The 18,863-nt window shown below is 65.6% G+C and overlaps 2 protein-coding genes across 4 annotated transcripts; one reads left to right on the top strand and one right to left on the bottom strand.

Moving 5' to 3' along the window:
• Window positions 1-45: 45 nt before the first annotated feature.
• Window positions 46-18,836, bottom strand: BOP1 (BOP1 ribosomal biogenesis factor). Of its 2 annotated transcripts, XM_027973344.2 has the most exons (16): window positions 18,695-18,836; window positions 17,090-17,284; window positions 12,455-12,535; window positions 2,757-2,911; window positions 2,550-2,667; window positions 2,373-2,474; window positions 2,082-2,294; window positions 1,845-2,006; window positions 1,694-1,774; window positions 1,547-1,616; window positions 1,327-1,459; window positions 1,066-1,246; window positions 704-992; window positions 547-631; window positions 364-471; window positions 46-280 (listed from the first exon to the last, which is right to left on the bottom strand). In XM_027973344.2, exons 1-16 carry the CDS (start codon window positions 18,782-18,784, stop codon window positions 127-129), a joined length of 2,217 nt encoding a protein of 738 aa, XP_027829145.2. In that variant the 5' UTR covers window positions 18,785-18,836; the 3' UTR covers window positions 46-126. The 2 variants fall into 2 exon arrangements, with proteins under 2 accessions (XP_027829145.2, XP_042109853.1); XM_042253919.1 differs by lacking the exon at window positions 17,090-17,284.
• SCX (scleraxis bHLH transcription factor) lies at window positions 4,382-6,255 on the top strand. 2 transcript variants are annotated; one of them, XR_006060761.1, is made up of 2 exons: window positions 4,382-5,823; window positions 5,930-6,255. XR_006060761.1 is itself a non-coding variant. In XM_027973440.2 (2 exons), exons 1-2 carry the CDS (start codon window positions 4,513-4,515, stop codon window positions 5,966-5,968), a joined length of 606 nt encoding a protein of 201 aa, XP_027829241.2. In that variant the 5' UTR covers window positions 4,382-4,512; the 3' UTR covers window positions 5,969-6,255. The 2 variants fall into 2 exon arrangements, 1 of the variants encoding a protein (XP_027829241.2); XM_027973440.2 differs by having other exon boundaries at window positions 4,382-5,079.
• Window positions 18,837-18,863: the final 27 nt, after the last annotated feature.

The following is an 18,863-nucleotide window of genomic DNA, read 5'->3' as shown; positions in this document are numbered from 1 at the left end:
GGGCAGGCCAGCAGCCCCCTCCCCCATTAGGAAGCTGACTCAAGGTTACCCAGCAAATTCCTGTATTGAGAGTCCAGGGCACACGTGCTTCCCACCCCCACATGCCCCGCCCCAGAAGCAGGGCGTCTAAGTGAAGAGGCGGAGAGTGCCGTCAGCTCCAGAGGAGAAGACCCAAGGCTGGGTGGGGTGGAAGGCCACGTCGAGCACCCCCAGGTCTCTGGTTAGGGCGTGCCCCTTGAGCACCTTCACGGGCACCAGCAGTGGGTTCTGCAGCAGGTCGCTGTGGGGGAGGGAGAGACTCAGGACCTGGCCAGAACCGTCCCCAAGGGGCACGCACAGGGAGGCGGGGGCATTGACACTCACTTGTACACCATCCCGTGGCAGACGATGACACTGCCATCGTCGGAGCCAGACGCGAAGAGTGGATACCGGGGGTGGAAGGCCACGGCCCGGAGGGCCTTCTTGTGATGCCTGGGGTGGGGAGAACCAGGCTCGGTGAGGCAGGGGTCGGGGCAAGAAGCGACTGGTCACCCACCAGCATCTCACCTTAGCACTCTGTATGGCTTGGTGGAGAGGTCCATGTCAAACCACACAAGCTTGCTGTCATAGCTGCCGCAGATGACGTTGTCACCTGGGGGCAAATTTGGTGGTGGGGACTTGGTGGCCCTCCAAGTGCCACCCCCCGACCAAGACACCCCCTTACCTGCCGGGTGCACCGCCAGGCTAGACACCCACTTGCAGTTGGGCATCAGCTTTTTTGTGAGCTCCTGGCGCAGCAGGTGGTAAATGCGGACGCAGCGCTGGGAAGCCACGAGCAGGAAGGGCCGCGTGGGGTGGAAGGCTACGCGCTGCACCTGGCCATGGCTGCGGCGGAAGGGGCTCTGGCTGCGGCGCCGGCTCAGCTGGTGGATCAGCACCTGGGTGTGCCCCGGCGTGGCCAGCACCACGGCCAGGTAGTCCCCGCGCCCGTGCCAGGCCACCTGCGCTACTGGCTGCAGGGAGGTGAGGCTGGGTGAGATGCGGCCCCTCCCCGGGGCTCTGCCCTCTGTCCCGCACCCCGCCTACCTTCCCATGGTGGATGCGCAGCCGCAGGCCGCCCTGGCGCTCCTCTTGGGAGGCTTCCAGCCAGTGCGCAGGCTGTGAGGTGGGCTCCACGGGTGGGGTGAAGGCGCTCAGCAGCTGGTCCGTGCTGCCCACCACCAGCCGGTCCCCCAGGGCTGGGTTCAGCAGCAGCACCGTGTCCTCCCTACAGTCAGAGTCAGATGGAGGTCCTCAGGCATAGGTCTGTCCCCCCACCCGACCCCGGGCACCCTGGGCCTCACGCACACTGCCACGGCCACCAGGCAGATGGTGGGGTGAGGGTTCCAGGCGACACTCTTCACCACACCATCCATGGGCACAGTCCTCATGCAGCGGGCAGTGGCCACCTCCCAGAGTCGCACTGAGCCATCATCTGAACCTGGACACACAGACAGGCCCTCAGTACCTGGCCCTCCAGGCCAGCCCACCCCACTCCCCCCGGGGAGCTGGCCCACTGCACGCCCACCTGATGCCAGCCATTGGCCATCTGGGGAGACGCTGAGGCAGCGGACAAGGTCGTTGTGGCCCCTGTAGACCTGCAGAGAAAGGGCAAGGCAGTAAAGACCAGACCCTCAGAGGCCTTTGCTCCCCACCACCCACACTGTCTGCTCACCAGGGCCTGGCACGTGGGGAAAGGCTGCAGGTCCCGTGGCCGGGGCAGCTTGGGGATGAGGTCTTCAGGGTCCACATTCACCTGAGAAGAGGATGCAGGGTCAGCTGCACCCACCCCCACTCCCCATCCCTGCCCGGGTGCCCCCGCATACCCTCATCTTGCGCTGCCGTGGACACAGGTAGAGGTCCAGGCAGCGCTCAAAGCGCTCCTGGATGAAGCGGCCATAAGCAGGCACGGCCCGCAGGCTCGGGAACCGGCGCGGCAAGAAGCTGAGCTTCCTCTCCTCAGGCTCCTGCTGCTCCCAGGCCAGGCGCTGTGGAGGCAGGAGTGAGCCAGGAGCCGGGCCGGGCCAGGGGCCAGCCCAGACCCCACCGTGCACCAGGCCCACCTCCTCCTCGCTGGGCAGGTACTCGGGAGGTGGGTTGTAGGACTCCGAGTGGCCGGGCAGGGCCAGCTTGGGAGCAGGCACGTGCATCTTATGGCGACCCAGCACCGCGTTGGGGTCCTCCTGGGCCCACAGGTCGTAGAAGTTGGGACTCTGGTCCCGAGGCCGGCGAGGCTGGATCCAGCCCATCTTGATGGCATGCACCATGCGGGAGACCTGCAGAGACGGCGGGGTGAGGGGGGCCGGGGCAGGGGTGGGGCGGGCAGGCGCGCCCCCAGGATGGCCCACACCCACCTTCTCCTTCTCCACCAGGGAAGGTATGAAGCTGCGCTTGTCTGCAGGCCGGTTGGTCACTGGGTGGATCATGAGGTCCCCACTGAAGAAGTCCACAGCTGGCTGGGGGCAAGCAGAGGAGGGTGGGCCTGGGCCCTGCAGGTGTCCCCAACCCCAGGGCCAGCAGCTGCCGCCTACCTCGTAGGGATCGAAGCTCACGTCCCCAAACTGGCCCCTCTGCAGCCGCTGCACCAGGGCCACCTGCTCATCCGTCAGCCGCATGCTGTGTCCCGTCATCCGGTCCCGCACAGTGCGCCTGGAGGGATCCAGTGAAGAGCCCAGGCCCTGGCCCCGCCCCGCAGGCCCACCCCGCCCACCCGCAGGCTCCGCCCCACGCCCACCCACCAGTAGTCAGGGTCGTCCATCTTGTCCAGAAACTGGTCCAGCTCGTCCCGGGTGCGCAGGGGCTTATAAATGCGCCGGCCATCCAGGTCGTAGCCCACATGGGGAAAGTCATCGTACCACTCCAAGGGCACATTGCCCACCGTGTTCCGGATGTCCTGGGGCAGGAGGCCTGCGAGTAAGCAGCAGATACCCACCGTGCCCACCCCTCCCTCCAAGCCCCTCAGAAAGACACAGGCCAGGAAGGGGAAAGGCAGAGCAAAGGGGCTGGCCTCCAGGCTGCAGGAGCAGCACCCAGGCACCCTGACGAGCTTCTCCCCGGGGTGTGACGTGGCAGGACGGCCAGCACTATCCGCCCCCCCACCCAGACCCTCAGAGGCGCCGGAGCTGTACCTTCACATTTTCCACTGAAGTGGTGCCAACCCCAGAGCCTCCCCTCTGGATTCCTTGGCCAGGGCTCTGGGCAGCCACAGGCAAGGGTGACCTCATCGCCCGTGGGCTCCCTCCCCTGGCTGGGGCCTTAGGCAAAACTGGGTAGCCATGGGCAGGGACTCAGGGAAGACCCCACCAGTCCACTCCAAGAGGAGACAAAGTCCACTGCACTGAGCCCGGCACACTTTCAGGGGCTCCCCCAGCCTCCCACCCCTGCCCCCACCCCACTCAGTGGGCAGAGCAGTCACATTCCTGGACACACATTCCTGGTCGAGGCCCCTGCCAGCCGCCACCCTCCCTCCACCCAGCGCGGAGACTGCTGCCCAGGCGGCCGCTTCCTGCAACAGTAGCCACAGGGGGAGGGGCCCAGATGAGACTGAACAGCCGGCAACCTGGGAACCTCGACAGGACAGGACCCTCTGGGCGTGGCCCCTCTGCACCTGCCCAGCCCCCAGCCTGCTGACCTGAGTCCTCCCCGCTCACCCTCCTCCAGATGTGCCCAGGTCCCTGCCCACTGCTGGGAATGCCCATCCTCCTGTGCTCCCCAAGTCCACACAGCCATCCCTGGACTGGACAGACATGGGGGGCCCAGAAAAGACCCATGGGGCATTTAGCAGGAGAACGGGGCGGGGCGGGGGGTGTTCTCCAGGCAGGAGTGCAGGCAGGAGCCAGACCTGGAGGGTGGTGCCTGGAGGGGCAGGTGCAGGAAAGACAGGCTGTGCTGTCAGGTGAGCCCCACGACAACTTAAGGGGGCAGCTGAGGGGGCCAGGGCTGGACTCCAGCTGCTCAGAGCGCCTCCGTGCCCTCTTTTGGGCACAGAAGGCCCAAGTGTACATGAGAGGGAGAGACAGACAGGGTGTGGCCAGGCGCTGGGGCCAGGGCATCTGGGTTAAGGCAGTCATGCCAAGTGAGAAGGCCGGGGTCACGGATCCTGCTTGACCCTCCCTCCTGCCCCCTGCTAAGAGGGAGAAGGGGGGGGCAGCAGGACCTCGCACCTCTCGGAGGGGCGCCCACTCTCCCTACCCCGCAAAGACAGCAGGATGCTCCAGACCCCTTCACCACTGCGCGAGAAGGCAGAGGGACGGAGGGCCCCTGCTCCAAGCGGCCTCCAGGGGCTGGGAGGCGGGGAGGAGGGCGGGCCGGCGCGGGGGAGGGGCCGCCGCGGCTATAAAGGCCCGGCCCGCGGCCCCGCTCCAGCCCGGGACGCACACGTGCGCGCGGCGCAGCCGCCACCGCGGGAGCCCCGAGACCCGCGTGCCCTGGGCCGGGCGGCAGTGGCGGCGGCATGTGTGGCGCGCGACGGAGCTGACGGCGGCCGCCGGCCCCATGTCCTTCGCAATGCTGCGTTCGGCGCCGCCCGGCCGCTACCTGTACCCTGAAGTGAGCCCGCTGTCGGAGGACGAGGACCGAGGCAGCGAGAGCTCGGGTTCAGACGAGAAACCCTGCCGTGTGCACGCTGCGCGCTGCGGCCTCCAGGGCGCCCGGAGACGGGCCGGGGGCCGGCGGGCGGGGGGCAGTGGCCTGGGGCCCGGAGGGCGGCCGGGCCGCGAGCCCCGGCAGCGGCACACGGCGAACGCGCGGGAGCGGGACCGCACCAACAGCGTGAACACGGCTTTCACCGCGCTACGCACGCTCATCCCCACCGAGCCCGCTGACCGCAAGCTCTCCAAGATCGAGACCCTGCGCCTGGCCTCCAGCTATATCTCGCACCTGGGCAACGTGCTGCTGGTGGGCGAGGCCTGCGGCGACGGGCAGCCCTGCCACTCGGGGCCCGCCTTCTTCCACGCATCGCGTGCCGGCAGCCCCCCGCCTCCCCCACCCCCCGCCCGTGACGGCGAGAACGCCAAGCCCAAACAGATCTGCACCTTCTGCCTCAGCAACCAGAGAAAGTTGGTGAGTGTTGCCCGCGGGGTGTCCACGGAAAGGGAGGCTAGGGGGATGGGGTGTCCCCCACCTCCAAACCACCCCTGCAGCCCACACCTGCTGGGCAGAGAGGGCAGGGCCAGAAGCAGGCAGAACCCCCAGCAGCACCTGTGACACCCGCAGCCCCAGGTCCAGGGAGAGAGAAGACGAGGAGGGCCCGGCCTGAACCAGCGGGTCCCCAGGACAGGCTCCTGTGGGGACAGAGAGGGAAGACGCCCAGGCAGGACCTGCACCAACGAGGAAGAAGCTAGGGGACCAGACCAGGGTTGATCAAGCAACTCTGGCCACCTACCCTGCCATCAAGGGAAGGGGACTTGGGGGCAGTGAGGAAATCCTGCTGGGGTCTGCTTGCTCTACCAGCGGCCTAAGGCTTACTGGGCACCTGCCTGCCTTCCCTGGCCCCGGCTGCCCACTGATGCCAGTGTGGCTGTGGGATCCACTGGCAGGAGGCTGGCAGGAGACTCGGGGGCTGGGGGAGAGGGCCCCGCTGCCGGAGACGCTGGCCGGCTCTGATTTACGGCGCCTGCTGCGCGTGGTGGCACCGGAAGAGCAGGGTGAGCAGGGAGAAAATACGGCGCGGCTCTCCCCAATCCCCATTTCCTCTCCAGACAGCACGCGTGAGCTCCTGGGGCCTGAACATCTGGGAGATTTAATTTTACAATTTCGGCTATGCAGCAGCGCACTCTCCTCCCCAAACTGCTTGGGGAAGCCGGGGTGAGCGTGGAAGGGGGGTGCTTTCAGCGCACCCCGTGGGGAAGTCCAGAGGCACAGGCTGGCGCTGGCCTCCGCTTGGGCCCTGACACTGCCCTCCCCTCCACAGAGCAAGGACCGGGACAGAAAGACGGCGATCCGGAGTTAGAGGCGACGCCGGGCCATCCGCGGAGAGCCCCAGACCTGACTCAGGCACAGGCCTCGCTGAGGGCACCCCCAGGCCCACCCGGCCCTGGCTGCGAGTGGGGCTGATGGACAGACAGGCGGTGGGACGCGCGGCCGCCGCAGCACTTGCCCAGCCCCACTGGAACTTTCCGTGCTGGCTCGCTACATGGCTCTCCTCTGGCCACTATGTGCTAGCATTCTGTGTCTTTGATATGATAATATAAAGTCTGGAAATTTTGTATAATTAAAAACAAAACAGTATCTTCCAAACGCAGATGCACGCTGTCCTCTGGAGCAGCCCAGAACCAGCCCTGAGCAGAGCTGAGCCCACACTCCTGCCCTCAGGGCTGTGGTTGTTCGTGTCCCGGCCACCCTAGGCCAAGGCGCCTGGTTCCTGGGGAAAGCCCCCCCTTTCCAGGGCTCAGGAAACTGCAGGGAACTGCAGGGAACTGCCAGGGAACTGCAGTACGGGGTCTGGAGACCAGCGAGGGGAGAGGGCGAGGAAAGACGACAGCCCCCGCGCATTTGGCAAGGGACAAAGCGGGACAGGCCGAAGCCAGGGAGCACTCCCGCCCCACCCCCGCTCCAAGGGCTACCAGGGGTCCGGGTGCCCTGCAGTCAAGGGCAGTGCGTGCAGCGTGCAATGTGCTGGTCTCCTGGGCCTTGGCACCTCAGCCCCTGCCCGCAGAGCCCCAGGAAGTGGGGGGCGGGGCACTGTCTGGCAGAAGGAGCTCCCAGTCTGTGCAGGCCTGAGGGTGTGGACCAGGTGGCAGGTGCCCACCCTGGGCTGCCCTGGCCCCAGAAGTCCTGCTCAAGGCGGAGGACCCCAGCCGCCCGCCCCTGCACCCACCCAGCTAACACGAAGGCCCCACCTGCCCATGAGGAGGGCAGTTCAGGCCTCTTGGAGCTGTGCACAGCTGGCTGACCATTAAAATCTTGCAGGTGACAATTACGGCTTAGTGGTGTAAGCTCACAGGCACAGCAGAGAAGCAAGCTGGGGGCAGCGCCTTGCGGCAACCCCCCACACTGGCCAGCAGCCTGACTTCCGGCAGCCGGGCTGAGAGTGCCAGGGGCCGACCCGGGGCCCCAGGAGAGGCCAGGTGCTGAGGCCCACGTGGGCACCCCAACAGGGCAGGCCCAGAGCTGCCCCCTCCTCTTAACAGACGGGCTCCAGGGAACCAAGAAGCAGGAAGCAGTGGTGTAATTTTGGAGGAAATTCTCAAAGCCAGAGCCATTAAGGGTTGGGGGGGGGCTATGTCCAATCTGATAGAAATATAACAGGATAAAAAGTCACAACGGCAGGTTCCACTCAGAGAGAAACCCAACCCCAAATTTCCTCTCCTTAATCCTGCAGGAGCCTACAGCTGGCCAGCAGGAGGGGGAGAGGGCACGCTCGGTCACTGCAGAAGCCCCCCGCCCCCGCCTGCCTAGAGAGCCAGGACTCTCAGGCAGAACGTGGGGGTCCCGCTAAGGGCCGAGAAAGGTACCTCTTCTTCTCCTGGGCACTGAAGACACTTGGAAAACCGACCTGGGAAGGGTGCTCCCGAGGGCCTCCAAGCTTGCCGCCCCTGCTCCACTGGGCACCAGCAGTCCTGTGGGGACAGTCTGGGGCCTACCTGTGCTCAACCACCCACCTGGCCCATGCATACCTGGGCCGGGTGAGAGCCCAGACCCCCTCACAGATCCTCCAGAGATGACAAACAGGTAGTCAGGCATAGTCAGGTGCCCACCTCACAGCTGGGCAGATGGGGGAGGGGTGGGAAGCATGCTTCGCACAAAGGTGGGGGTGGGCACGGGGGACTCCCCATGGAGCACAAGGACAGGCAGGGTGAGGCAGGAGGGTGTCTCGGGGGTGCCAAGTCAGTAGGAGAGGACAGGCCGCTGGGACGGTCCCCGGGGGGAGCAGGTCCTGGCACAGGACGTGCAGCCAGGCCCTCAGCTGCCGGGCCTGGGACTCGACAGCGGCTGCAGCTTGGCCGGCCTCAGGCCTGGGCAGTGGGCCCGGTCGCTCCCTGAGCTGCACCGGTAGCAGCAGAGGCCGAGGGCCTGGCCCGCCAGCCAGCAGGAGAGGAGGGGCGGGGGCGGGGAGGAGCACGCCGTCACCCTCCACCGCTCCAGAAATTCAAACCAGACTGGGGGTGGTGGGCCGGCCGAGCCCCAGCGGGCGCGAGTCCACTCGGCCGTCCACTCCAGCAGCCAGGCCCCCCGTGCGCCAGAGCCCCACTCCCTGCCCAGGACCCAGCGCCCCACGCGTGCCCCAGGCGGCAGCGTGAAAAGAGGGCACGGCCCGCACCCTCAGCCAGCAGCCACTCCTGAGGCCAAGCAGGCCTGGAAATGCTCCGATGGCCGTCAGGGCCAGGCTGTCAGCTCCCTGTCCCCAGCCCGGGAACGAGCTGCTGGTGGTACCACGTGACCCGTCACCAGGCCGCCCGCCCGGGGCTGGCCCGCCCCCACCCTGCACAGCACCTGCGGCTGCCAGGAAGCACATGTGACCCCACGGGCCGCGCCCGCCGACCCCTCCAGGGCCCAGACGCCCCGGGCCGCACTCTCCAGGGAGCGGGGAGGGGGACACGGACGCATCCGCGCGGCGCCCCCCGCCCCCGGCAGCTCCGGACACCCGCGGCCACCGCTGATGTGTCGGCTGGGATTTTTCCGCTCTCGAAGAGCCCCCTCCCCCTCCCCTTCCCCCTCCCCAAAGTGGCTGCAGCTGTCAGGACCGCAGATTGGAACTGCAGGTACGGCGCTGGCCCGCTGCCCGCCTCCCTCCCGTGTCTGTCTGAGGGAGAGGAAGCCGGCCCACCTCTGGAATCCTTCACTCTCTCCTCGTTCGCCTCTCCCACCTGTCCCCCGGGAGTGCGGGGTCAGCCGCCCTCACTCTGGCGCGCTCTTCCCCTTGCCCCGCTCCGATTACAATGCCGGCAGTGTTCCCTCCACTCCCCCCCTTACCGCGAAGCGCCCTCTGTGGTGGGGGGTGGCCCAGCCTCGTGCCCCAGGCCACCTGCTGCAGCTGGACCTTCACAAGGCACCCACACGAGGAGCCCTGCGCGACAGCCCTGAGGCAGAAGGCCAGGTCCCTCTGGCCTCCTCCGGTCCCAAAGGCCAAAGCCAGCAGAGGGGCCGCGCAGGGCTTGGCTGAGTGGAGCCCACCCGCTGTACCGTGGGGGTAGGGGCGCCGGGAACGCGGACTTGGAGCCCCCTTCCCAAACCTCCCCTGTCAGACTGCCCCTGCTGCACATGATCCTCACAGAAGCGCTCCCAGCCAAGCCCACTGCTGAACCTCTGGACACGTGTGGGCCTCGGGACCCTCCGACCCACTCCTTGGCCCCTATCAGTGCCTCAGGGCTGTTGAAGGGCAAAGAAGCAAGTCTGCCCCCACCAAGGGTCCCAGGGGTGGGGGGAGGCCCCCTGCTCCTGGGTCCTCAGATACCCAAAACACCCCCACCCGCTCCGTCGTCCAGGGAGCATGGGTGTCCCCACGTGCAGCCAGCAGCAGTAGCTCCTAGAAACGCCTCAGATCGCTGGAAACGGGCATGGCCCCCACAGAGTGCCAAACGCCCATACTGAGCCCCATGATACTGCGGCCACCTCCAAGATCCCACTGCGGGGACTCGCCCAGAGCCTCCAGCGCCAGCCCCACCTGGGCCCCACTCCTCAGCCAGGCCGTCAACCACCCTTCAGACAGGACCTGCCTCCCATACACGTGGCTGCCAGGCCCCAGCTCCTGGGGCCATGCCTCCAGTCTGAGGGCAACCCCACACCCTTGTGTCCCTGCAGGGACCCCCAGCTTGGGCTCCTGCCACCCAGAAAACTGGCTCCCGATGGGCACATGGCAGGCCAGGCCTCTATCGGCCGCGTATCCAGGCCAGAGAAGGGTGCGCTCTGAAGGCGCGCCCCCCTCACCTGCCCTGCCCCGCCCCCCCCCCTCGGGGAACCCTGTCTCCTGACCAGGACCACTGGACCCAGGTGGCTGGTCTTGGAGGGAGGAGGGCACCCCGCACACCGATCACAGTGGGCCTGGCTCAGAGGTGGCACTTGGCAAAGGGACCCGGGGCACCCCGAGGTCATGGCCACCACATCCACCCCACAAGGCCACCTGCGAGGCCCCGGGCCACAGGCTCCTCTCAGGCGAGGCGGTGGGGATACTGCAGGGGCAGCCGGAGCCCAGTCGTGGGGGTAGGGGCGGCCAGGGAGGCCGGCAGCCCACGAGGCCCAGCAGAGCCGAGAGGCACGCTCTGCACAACAGCTCGAAACCCGAGCCGCCACAGCGCCGCCAGCAGCGAGCGCGCCGAGCGCGCCGCGCCGGGGCGGGCCCAGCGATGCTGCTGCCGCTCGGTAGCGGGAGGCCGTCAGCGGCGCCTGCGGGAGAGCGGAGGGGGCCGCCCGCCGCCCGTGCTCTCGGCCTGCCACCCCCCAGCCTCAGTTTCTCCGGCTTTTCCCAGGCTGGAGCCTTCTCCCAGGCTGGAGCCGGGACCGCCTGCGAGGGCCCCGCCCCCGCCCCCTGCGGCCGGATGAGATCACGTCTGTGGGGGAGGGGCGCGGGCGGATGGGGGAAGGGCTCCCCCACTCGCGGCCGCAAAGACCCTCGCCAGGCTGGCGGCTCGGCCAGAGGCCGCAGGCCAGGCGCTGCCCAGGGGAGGATGGCACCGTCAAGGCCGAGCTAGGACGCAGGACACGGGTGTCCCGCCAAGAAGGGGAACCCTCACTTCACCAGCCAGTGCCCCAGGGCACGGGACCCCAAAGCTGGGCCCAGCAAAGGCCAGCAGTCAGAGCACCTAGAAGTCCCAGGGTCCCCCAGCCCAGGCCTTAAGTTCAGACAAGGCCCGGGGAAGAGGAGGCCAGGCACTGCCACCCCTCAGGTCCTCCCCCAGGAACACACCTTGTCCGGACGCCCTCGCCCACTGCTGGAGGCCAGCCAGGGCCGGAGTGGGGTCCTGGCACCATGGACCACCTCCAAGGATGCTGCAGAGAAGGAGCTGCCCGACACCCCACGACCAATGTTCTGGGGCTACGGGCCCTCACAGGTGCCAACCAGAGCCTGGGGTGGGGGTCCCTGCACCCCTCCTGTGCTCTCGCCACCCCAGCCTCCCAAGCCTCTTCCTGAAGCCCACCCTGCAGAGACGCCGTGATGGGGTGGGGGGCACTTCTCAGGGAGGAGAGCCTCAGCCAGGCCAGCCTACCCCGAGAGCCAAGCCCTGCCGCCCCCGGCCGAGGCCGGCTGCACTGGCAGAAGCCGGCTCCTGCTGTCACTCAGGCCCACATATGGGATAGTCATCGCCGGAGGAAGCGGCCCCCCCAGCCCCCGCGGCGGCTCCAGAATGGGGCAGGCCAGGAGGAGCACCTCCCCGCGGGCGGGCCGAAGCCCCTCCCCCGGCCTCTGCACTCCATTTACAATCATCATCGATTTCTCAAAATACCGAATATAAAAAAGTAGCCGACAGGATGTGGCTGCCGACAGCCAGAGCCCCTGGGAGGGGGAGACAGGCCGGGAGCTGTGCTGCACGGCCCCCCTTCGCGGAGTGCGCCCGCTGCTCCGGCCAGGAAACCAATTTATTTTGTTTTGTCTCTGTTCTCTGAACGCACAGAGACTGGATCGGGCGGGCGGCCAAGGCTCCTGCAGCCGCTGCCAAAAGAGCGGAGGATGGGGGTAGAAGCCGTGCAGGGGAGGGGGCGCGTGTCTCCCGGCCGGGGACAGCCCCTGACAGGCAGCAGGAAGAGCTGCTAGGGGTAGGGACCACGGTCTCTGCAGGTCCCCCAACCCAAGGAGGCTCACATCCAGGAGGCTGATGCCAGGGCACTGGGCAGAGGGGCCTCAGGCCCCACCCCCCAGGGGGCAGGGACACACCAGTGAGGGGGTGGGCAGGGGAGCACCCATCACCTCCAGCAGGGAGCCCCTGAGCCTCAGACCCCCCAAGAGCCCATGGGCAGCCCTGGGCAGCCGAGTCACAGCCACCTCTGGCCAGATGGGGCACCCCAGCCTGTCAGCAGGCTTTCCCCATGAGACGTAAACCGGGAGGACCAGATTCACCCAGGACCGTGGCAGCCGGGCCTCTGGGACACCGGGGAGGAGGGGGCAGAGCACGGGGCATCCGCCTCCTGTCCCTGGGGTCCAGCGCGGACGCTGGTTGGGCCTGACCACCACCCCCACCTCCACCTGGGCGACAGCGCAGGGTGGCTGCTGGGGGAGGCCTGTCCACGCCCACCCGGAGTGGAAGCACAGCCCCCACAGAAGATGCGGTGCCTCCTGCCTGCCAGAGGCACCCCCACAGCCTAGGGCCAGGACATGGGCACGGGGTGGCCGCGCCGCGCCCAGCTGCCCTGCCCGCGATGACACACACAATCCTGCAGTCATGTGTCCCCGACCCTGAAACTGCTCTTCCAGACAAGCTTGGGGCCACGCCAGGACGCCCACTCAGGCCCTGCGGTGGCCACACAGCCCACCCTGCAAGGGGGCAGCTGTGGCCCAGCCTACCTCCTCATCGGAGCTGTCCTCCGCATACTCGTCCTCGCCCTGCACGTTTGCCACCTCAGTCCGTGAGCAGGGGGTCCTGGCCTGGGAAGGGAAGGGGGGGGGGAGGTTACTTCAGGACCTGGGGCAGACTGTGGGCCAGGGCACCCTGCCCCTCCTGCCCACACTGGGGCCAAGGTCCTGCACCGCAATCTCTAAGCAGCTCTGACCTGGTCCCACTGCCAGGAAATGAGTGTGGATACCCCCAATCTAAGTGGGTCTCTTGGAGAGGGGGGTTCCACCCAGGGTAAGCCTCTGTCAAGGGCCATCACAATATCTAAGCTCAGAGGGAAGACCCCAGGGAGGGGCTGACATCAGGTGAGCCACCCCCACACCCCTTAAGGAAAAAAACAGCTGCAGGGCTCCTGGCTCAAAGGCCCAGCTGAGCCCAGAGCCAGCCCGGGGTCAGAGGACAAAGCAGGGGTGGCCTCTTGGCAGCAACAGATAAAGGCTGGGGTCACCCCCAACTGGGCCAGTCCATCCAGGGGAGGCCAAGCTCTCGATGTCAGCCACCAGCACAGGGGCCACGCCGGCCCATCATAGGGCCAGACCCTCAGCCTGAGGGCACGTTCAGCCCAGCTGGCCAAGGGCCCGAGAGGCACCCACACCCTCGGAGCACTGGGAGGACTGGCCCCGGGCTGACACCGCCCACCAGGCCAGTGAGTGGGTGCCACTGGGCACTGACACCCCAACCTGGAAAACAGATCCTCCCCTGGCGGGGTGGGAATCTGGTGTACCGGAACTGGGACTGATGGGGAAAACAGCCCGTATCTCCCCCCGCCCCGCGGGGGCAGTAAAGCGTCGGGAGCAGGAGCCCCGCTCCCCTGCCCGGGCAGGAGCCAGAATCCTCCTAGCAGCTCTTCCTCCCGCCCGCCAGCTTCTCCCTCCGTGTGAGGAGGCTGGGACAGTAAGTTTTTTTCCAGGCCAGGAAAAGGCGAGATTCGGTTTCCACGTCTCTCCCACCCTTGCTCCCCAGGCTGTGCGCTGCGGGAGCCCTGCCCGCTGAAAGTGGGTCAGCCCTACCAGGCGGGCGGCCCTCGGGGAGGGGGCACAGGGGCCAGCCCGGCCCAAGCTCCCCACCCACCCTGCCTGGAGCATCCAGCGGACACACCTGCCAAGGGCCCAGGCCGGGAAGACCCTGCGCGGAGGTGCTGTGAGTCTCCGAGACCCTGAGGCCAGCCCGCGCCCACCAGGACCAGCGTGGGCCACCCTGCTCTGGACCCCGGCCGCTCAGGCCCCAGGGGGCCTGCGCCACCTGCACCACAGGCCGTGGTCCCGGGCCCTGGCAGGAACCACAAGCATGGCAGTCCCAGTGCCATCCAGAGCCAGACACGGGCAGGCGCTCGGCCGGGGGGACACCCAGCAGTGGGGCTCCGGGCTCCTGCCATAGCTGCCGGCAAGGGCCTGCTCAGGGCACCGGACAGCCGCTCTCCAGAGGCGCCAGCAGTGCCGCCGGCCGCCGCCAGGGGGCAGCCGCGACGCGGGGCCCAGCGGTGCGGGGACCAGGCTGACTGTGCACCTGCAGCCCTCCAAAGCCTGGAGACAGGGGGGGCGGCCAGCATCCTCTTCCTCCTCTTCCTCAAACAGTCCAGCCCCGGCCCCCACATCCTCAGACGCAGACACCAGATGGTGGGGTCTGCCCAGAGCCACTCAGCACACGAGCCACCCACACCCACCCCCAGACGGGCTCAAGGCCAGGTGTGGGTGCCCTGATGGGTCCACGTGGATGGCTGGGGGCCCGCGGGCGAGACCAGAGGGAAGTGAGGTTCTAAAGGCAAGTGTCTGAGCCAAGGGGGCCAGGTGACCACGACAGGCCTCTCCCGGGAGGGGCTGCAGCCTCACATGGCTGAGGCGGTTTTTAACTTCGGCTACAAAGGTTTGAGTTTCTTCCTGAGGAAAGGCAGCGTCTGTGTGCTCCCACCCTGATCTGGGGGGCCAGCCCCGGGGGAGCAGCCCACAGCGGGGGTCTTAGGCGGGCTACTCTGCTGCCTAAGGGCACCCCTCTTGCTGCCCTCTGCACCAAGTTTTCACCAGGACTGCTGTGAAGAGCTGCCCTGCTGCACGTGAGAGTCCCATGCAGGTTACCTCACCTGGACCCCTAAATAGGACGTGTTAAGGCTCTGAGGGCAGAGCTACCACAGCTCTGGGGAGCACAGAAGTTGACATGCTTCTGAGCAACTGAGGGGTGCCATGGGACCCCTCAAACCCACTCGTGTCAACCCAGACTGACACCACCATTCTCCGCCTGAACTCTCATCACCAGAAACAACAGAGTCCATTGCTGGGCCAGGCAGGGCATAGCTCCCCCATGGGGGCCCCCGCCCCAAAGGGCCCTGCCTCAGGTGGCCTCACTAAGCAACCTGTGAGACATGGCCTACTCCCTCCCCAGGCACCAGACCCGCCTAGCACCCTGCCCACTGCTTCTAGAAGAGCGCCTCCTGCCCAGGGGGTTGCAGTAAGCTCCTAAACTCCAGGCACAGACAGTTTGGGCAGAACTCAACGTAGGTTACCTAGGAAATGGTAATTCCTTACCATTCCTTGCCCAAGGTAATGGGCACCCTTAGTGAGTCTTTCGGAGAAGGCAATGGCACCCCACTCCAGTACTCTTGCCTGGAGAATCCCATGGATGGAGGAGCCTGGCAGGCTGCAGACCATGGGGTCGCTGAGAATCGGATACGACTTCACTTTCACTTTTCACTTTCATGCATTGGAGAAGGGAAAGGCAACCCACTCCAGTGTTCTTGCCTGGAGAATCCCAGGGACGGGGGGAGTCTGGTGGGCTGCCGTCTATGGGGTCGCACAGAGTCGGACACGACTGAAGTGACTTAGCAGCAGCAGTGAGTCTTTTGTTACATTCTTGAATGTGGCAAGCAGACTGAACTAATAGAAATGGGAACTTTTGTATGAAAGAGTATGAAAACAAAATAGGAGAAACCCCACACAAGTGTTACTGAAAGGTCCAGACCAAACACAAGAAGTAGAAAAAAAGAGATCTAAACAAGCATGACAGGGAAAGAACAGCAGAAAGCACCTGATACGCTCCATGACAAGAGCCAAACGTCTCTCCTGACAGAGAAGCTGCCCAAGGTGCCCCCCAGTGCTGCTGGGAGCGCTGCTGGGGGTGCAGGGCAAGGCCAGGTGCGCGGGAGAGGCCAGGCCCAAGGTGGAGACAGGAGGGTGGGGCCAGGTGCAGGAGGGGAGCGGGGCCAGCAGAGGTGAGGTGTGGGGAGAGGCAGGCCGGTGGAGGATGCGCCAAAGATGACGGTGAGGCCGGAGAGGCTTCCTGCTTCGAACGGCCCGTGGCCCGCACACCTGGAACCCACAGAATCAGGGGACAGGGCTCCCCTGAAGAGTGACCCTTCCATCATGGAACTCTTAGCGGAAGAGAGAGAACAGGCTCCCTCCTGTGTCTGCCATTGGCCACCTTTGTCCCCAGGTAAGCGTCTGGACCCGGCACTTCCCACTCCAGGCAGAGGCCTGGAGAAGCACACTCCCAGCTGGGGCCCCTCGCCAGCCTGCATCCAGGTCTTTGACATCTCCCCAGCATGCCCCTGAACACCGCAGGGGCTGCCCCCAATCCTTAGCAAGGGACAGCAAAAGCCTCGAGACAAGCTGCAGCGATGCGTCCTGCCAAGGGTTGCGGAGAGTGCAGTGAGTGGAGCTGGTGAAACGCCACCCAGGAGCCCCACTAAGGCGGGGCCGCTCAGGCAGCCCTGCTAAGAACTGGCAGAGAGGGCGGGGGGGGGGGGGTGTGGAGGTGGGCAAGTCACCTAAGTCCACACGTCATCTAAACCACACCAAGGCCGTGGCTGTGGCCAGCATCACAGGAGCTCGAGGCTGCCATTCCAAAGCTGGGCCGCTCAGTGGAGGGGCTGGTGGCCGCCTGAGCGTCACCGCCACATGGATCCTGAAGCTGTGTGGTGGGGATGCTCCCTGACGAGGCTGCACGAGGACCCACACGGCAGGGCCTCATGACACAGGGTGGCCACAGGCTGTGACAGGGGAAGGTGGTCAGCAGACCCTCGAGAGGGCCCTGAGCCAGAGAACAGCCCTTGTGGTGGGAAGGTTTCATAGGCGAGCAGCGCTGCATTGGCTTCGGGATGCGAGAAGCAGGCTAACGCAGAACACAACAGGGCTGTCACAGGGGCAAGACTGTCCAGCCATGAACTGCAGTCACCAGGAGAGTGAAGGGAGTGGACAGGAACACCTCCTCTCCCAAATGGTGCCGCTTGAAGATGTCACTCTTTGTCAAGGAGGCGGAGGAAGGGCCCACCTTAGGTCACTGCACAGAAATCCCACCTTGGGCTTCGCCCCGAGGAAGCCAGCTGACAGCTAAGTCTAGCAGGCAGCCCAAGACCCTGGAGAAGTAACGTCAGGGTTCCTGGGTTACCGTGAACAGAGCACAGGGCTCCTCGGCTCCAAGCGGCATTCTGCCCCGCCCTTACTGTGCCCAAGGGAGGAGGAAGGAGGCCCTGGGGTCCACGGAGTGGGAGAGATCAGTGCCGGGGGCCCTCAGAGAGCCCGATGCCCGGCAGGCGCTATCTTGGCCATGGTCATCTGGGGTGCGGGGAGCCCTCAGGAGACTCCTGGCTCACCTACCTGCTGCCCAGGGCTCCTGCCCATCCTGCTGCGCTGCTCACTGGTCCCCGCCCCCTCCTCCTCCGAGGCAGTGGCATCCTCAGTGCTGTCGCTGCCGGAATCTTCCAGGCCTGAAAACACACTCTCCTCGCTGTCACTAAGGCCAGGATCACTGCCAAGCCTGCTGCTGGGAGCCGGAGCGCCGAGGAGAGAGGGCTGCAAGAGGCATGGCACTGATGACCCCAAGCCCACCCACCAGGCAACCAAGCGCTGACCCACAGCCTGTGTGGCCAGCCTCCTCGGTCACGGCCCTCAGGCCACAAGCCTCCAGCTCCACCAAAACCACCCACCCAACCCAGGCCTCCCTCACCACCCACTTCCACCGCCAGCAGGCCTCCTGCCTTTGGAGGAGACATTCAGTTAGAGTCTCACAAGAGAAGGACTTTCCAAGGAGCTCAATTTCCATCACATCACTTGCACCAGCTCTCCACCCTTCACGCCCGAAAGCCACATCTGGCATTCACATCTCCAGAGCTACCAGGGCACTGGAGTGGGGTCTGGGACAGGCAGAGAGGACCACAACCTGAGGCGCTTTTCCAGCCTGAAGAGGACTCTATCCAACCAGATAGGGACTGACAATTTATCAGTAAATTGTAAAGACTGGTTGAAGAGACGTAAAAATGATGCAAACTTTACTTAAAAGCAAGTGTTCTGGTTCACCACCCCATGGGATAGGACTAGAGCTTCCTCTGAGCAGAGGTCTGCTGACCAGACACCACCCAATCCCTAAGTTCACAAGACCCATGCACTTAGAGAGGGGAAACAAGAACTTACAGACTTTCAGCAAGCACTTACTTGAATGGAGAACCCTAGATTTCTGCTTTTTAATAGCTACTAATTCTCTCAGCTAACAGGAAAGCCTGCACTCACCAATTAGCAGCATTCAACTGAACTTCCACAGAAATAACTCTGATACACACTACTTCAACGCTTAGTAAGCTACACAATTACAACAGCAAATAAAAATGGCACAAATGGCTTGGGCACAAACACATATGGCTGCTGAGCCTGGTGCCCAGAATGCCTGCTAGCAGGAGGGCAGCAGGATTGGTCAGGGTAAAGGGGCTGCCTGACAACCTAGCAACGTGGAGTGCTCCCTTAGGCAGGCGCGGCTGGACAATCTTTGGAGGGCTGATGACACCCCAAACCCAGCTGAGGTTCCGCTGCATGTCTGAATGGAATGGCTTTAGGTGCAGTTAAAAAAAGGATGCGGCCAATACAGCAGGCACGGCCTTCCTATTCTCGTGCCCTTTTACAACGTATCCGACGTATCAGTAACGTACTAACATGCTCAAACCTCTTTAATGCAGGAACCACAATCCAAAGGGCTAGGGAGGCCACGCGCACGATGCCAGCCCCTCTTGCTAGTTCGCTCCGGCCCACACTTCTCCAACCACACTACGGGAGCCCCCTGCCCAGGACGCCCCCACGAGGCCACCGCCAGCACAGAGCTGGTAAACCGCCTCCTCGCACTCCTGGGCCCTGCTCCCCGGCGCTGGCCGCCCCGGAGCCGCCATGTGCGGCCCAGCCGCGCCACCCCGTCCCGCTCGAGCAGCCCGTGGTCACCTCCTCCAGCTCCGGCTCCGGCTCCGGCGGCCGCTTCCCGGGCCGCGCCACTGTCGCCGCCGCCACTGCGCCACTCAGCGCGAAAGCCATGCTCCCTGACCGCCAGGACCCGCGCCGCCACTTCCGGCAGCTAACAGACCGCGTGGGCCCGGGGGCGGGGCCCGAAGGG

This window comes from Ovis aries, chromosome 9 (assembly GCF_016772045.2).
Source record: "Ovis aries strain OAR_USU_Benz2616 breed Rambouillet chromosome 9, ARS-UI_Ramb_v3.0, whole genome shotgun sequence".
In the NCBI taxonomy this organism is placed as follows: domain Eukaryota; kingdom Metazoa; phylum Chordata; class Mammalia; order Artiodactyla; family Bovidae; genus Ovis; species Ovis aries.
This window is presented reverse-complemented; position numbering and strand designations above follow the sequence as displayed.

Coding starts and splice junctions, on each gene's coding strand:
- SCX (XM_027973440.2), top strand. CDS start 4,513: ATGTCCTTCGCAATGCTGCGTTCGGCGCCGCCCGGCCGCTACCTGTAC. Junction 5,080..5,929: donor TCAGCAACCAGAGAAAGTTG/GTGAGTGTTGCC, acceptor TCCCCTCCACAG/AGCAAGGACCGGGACAGAAA.
- BOP1 (XM_027973344.2), bottom strand. CDS start 18,784: ATGGCTTTCGCGCTGAGTGGCGCAGTGGCGGCGGCGACAGTGGCGCGG. Junction 1,617..1,693: donor TCCCCACGTGCCAGGCCCTG/GTGAGCAGACAG, acceptor CTTTCTCTGCAG/GTCTACAGGGGCCACAACGA. Junction 472..546: donor AAGCCATACAGAGTGCTAAG/GTGAGATGCTGG, acceptor TCCCCACCCCAG/GCATCACAAGAAGGCCCTCC.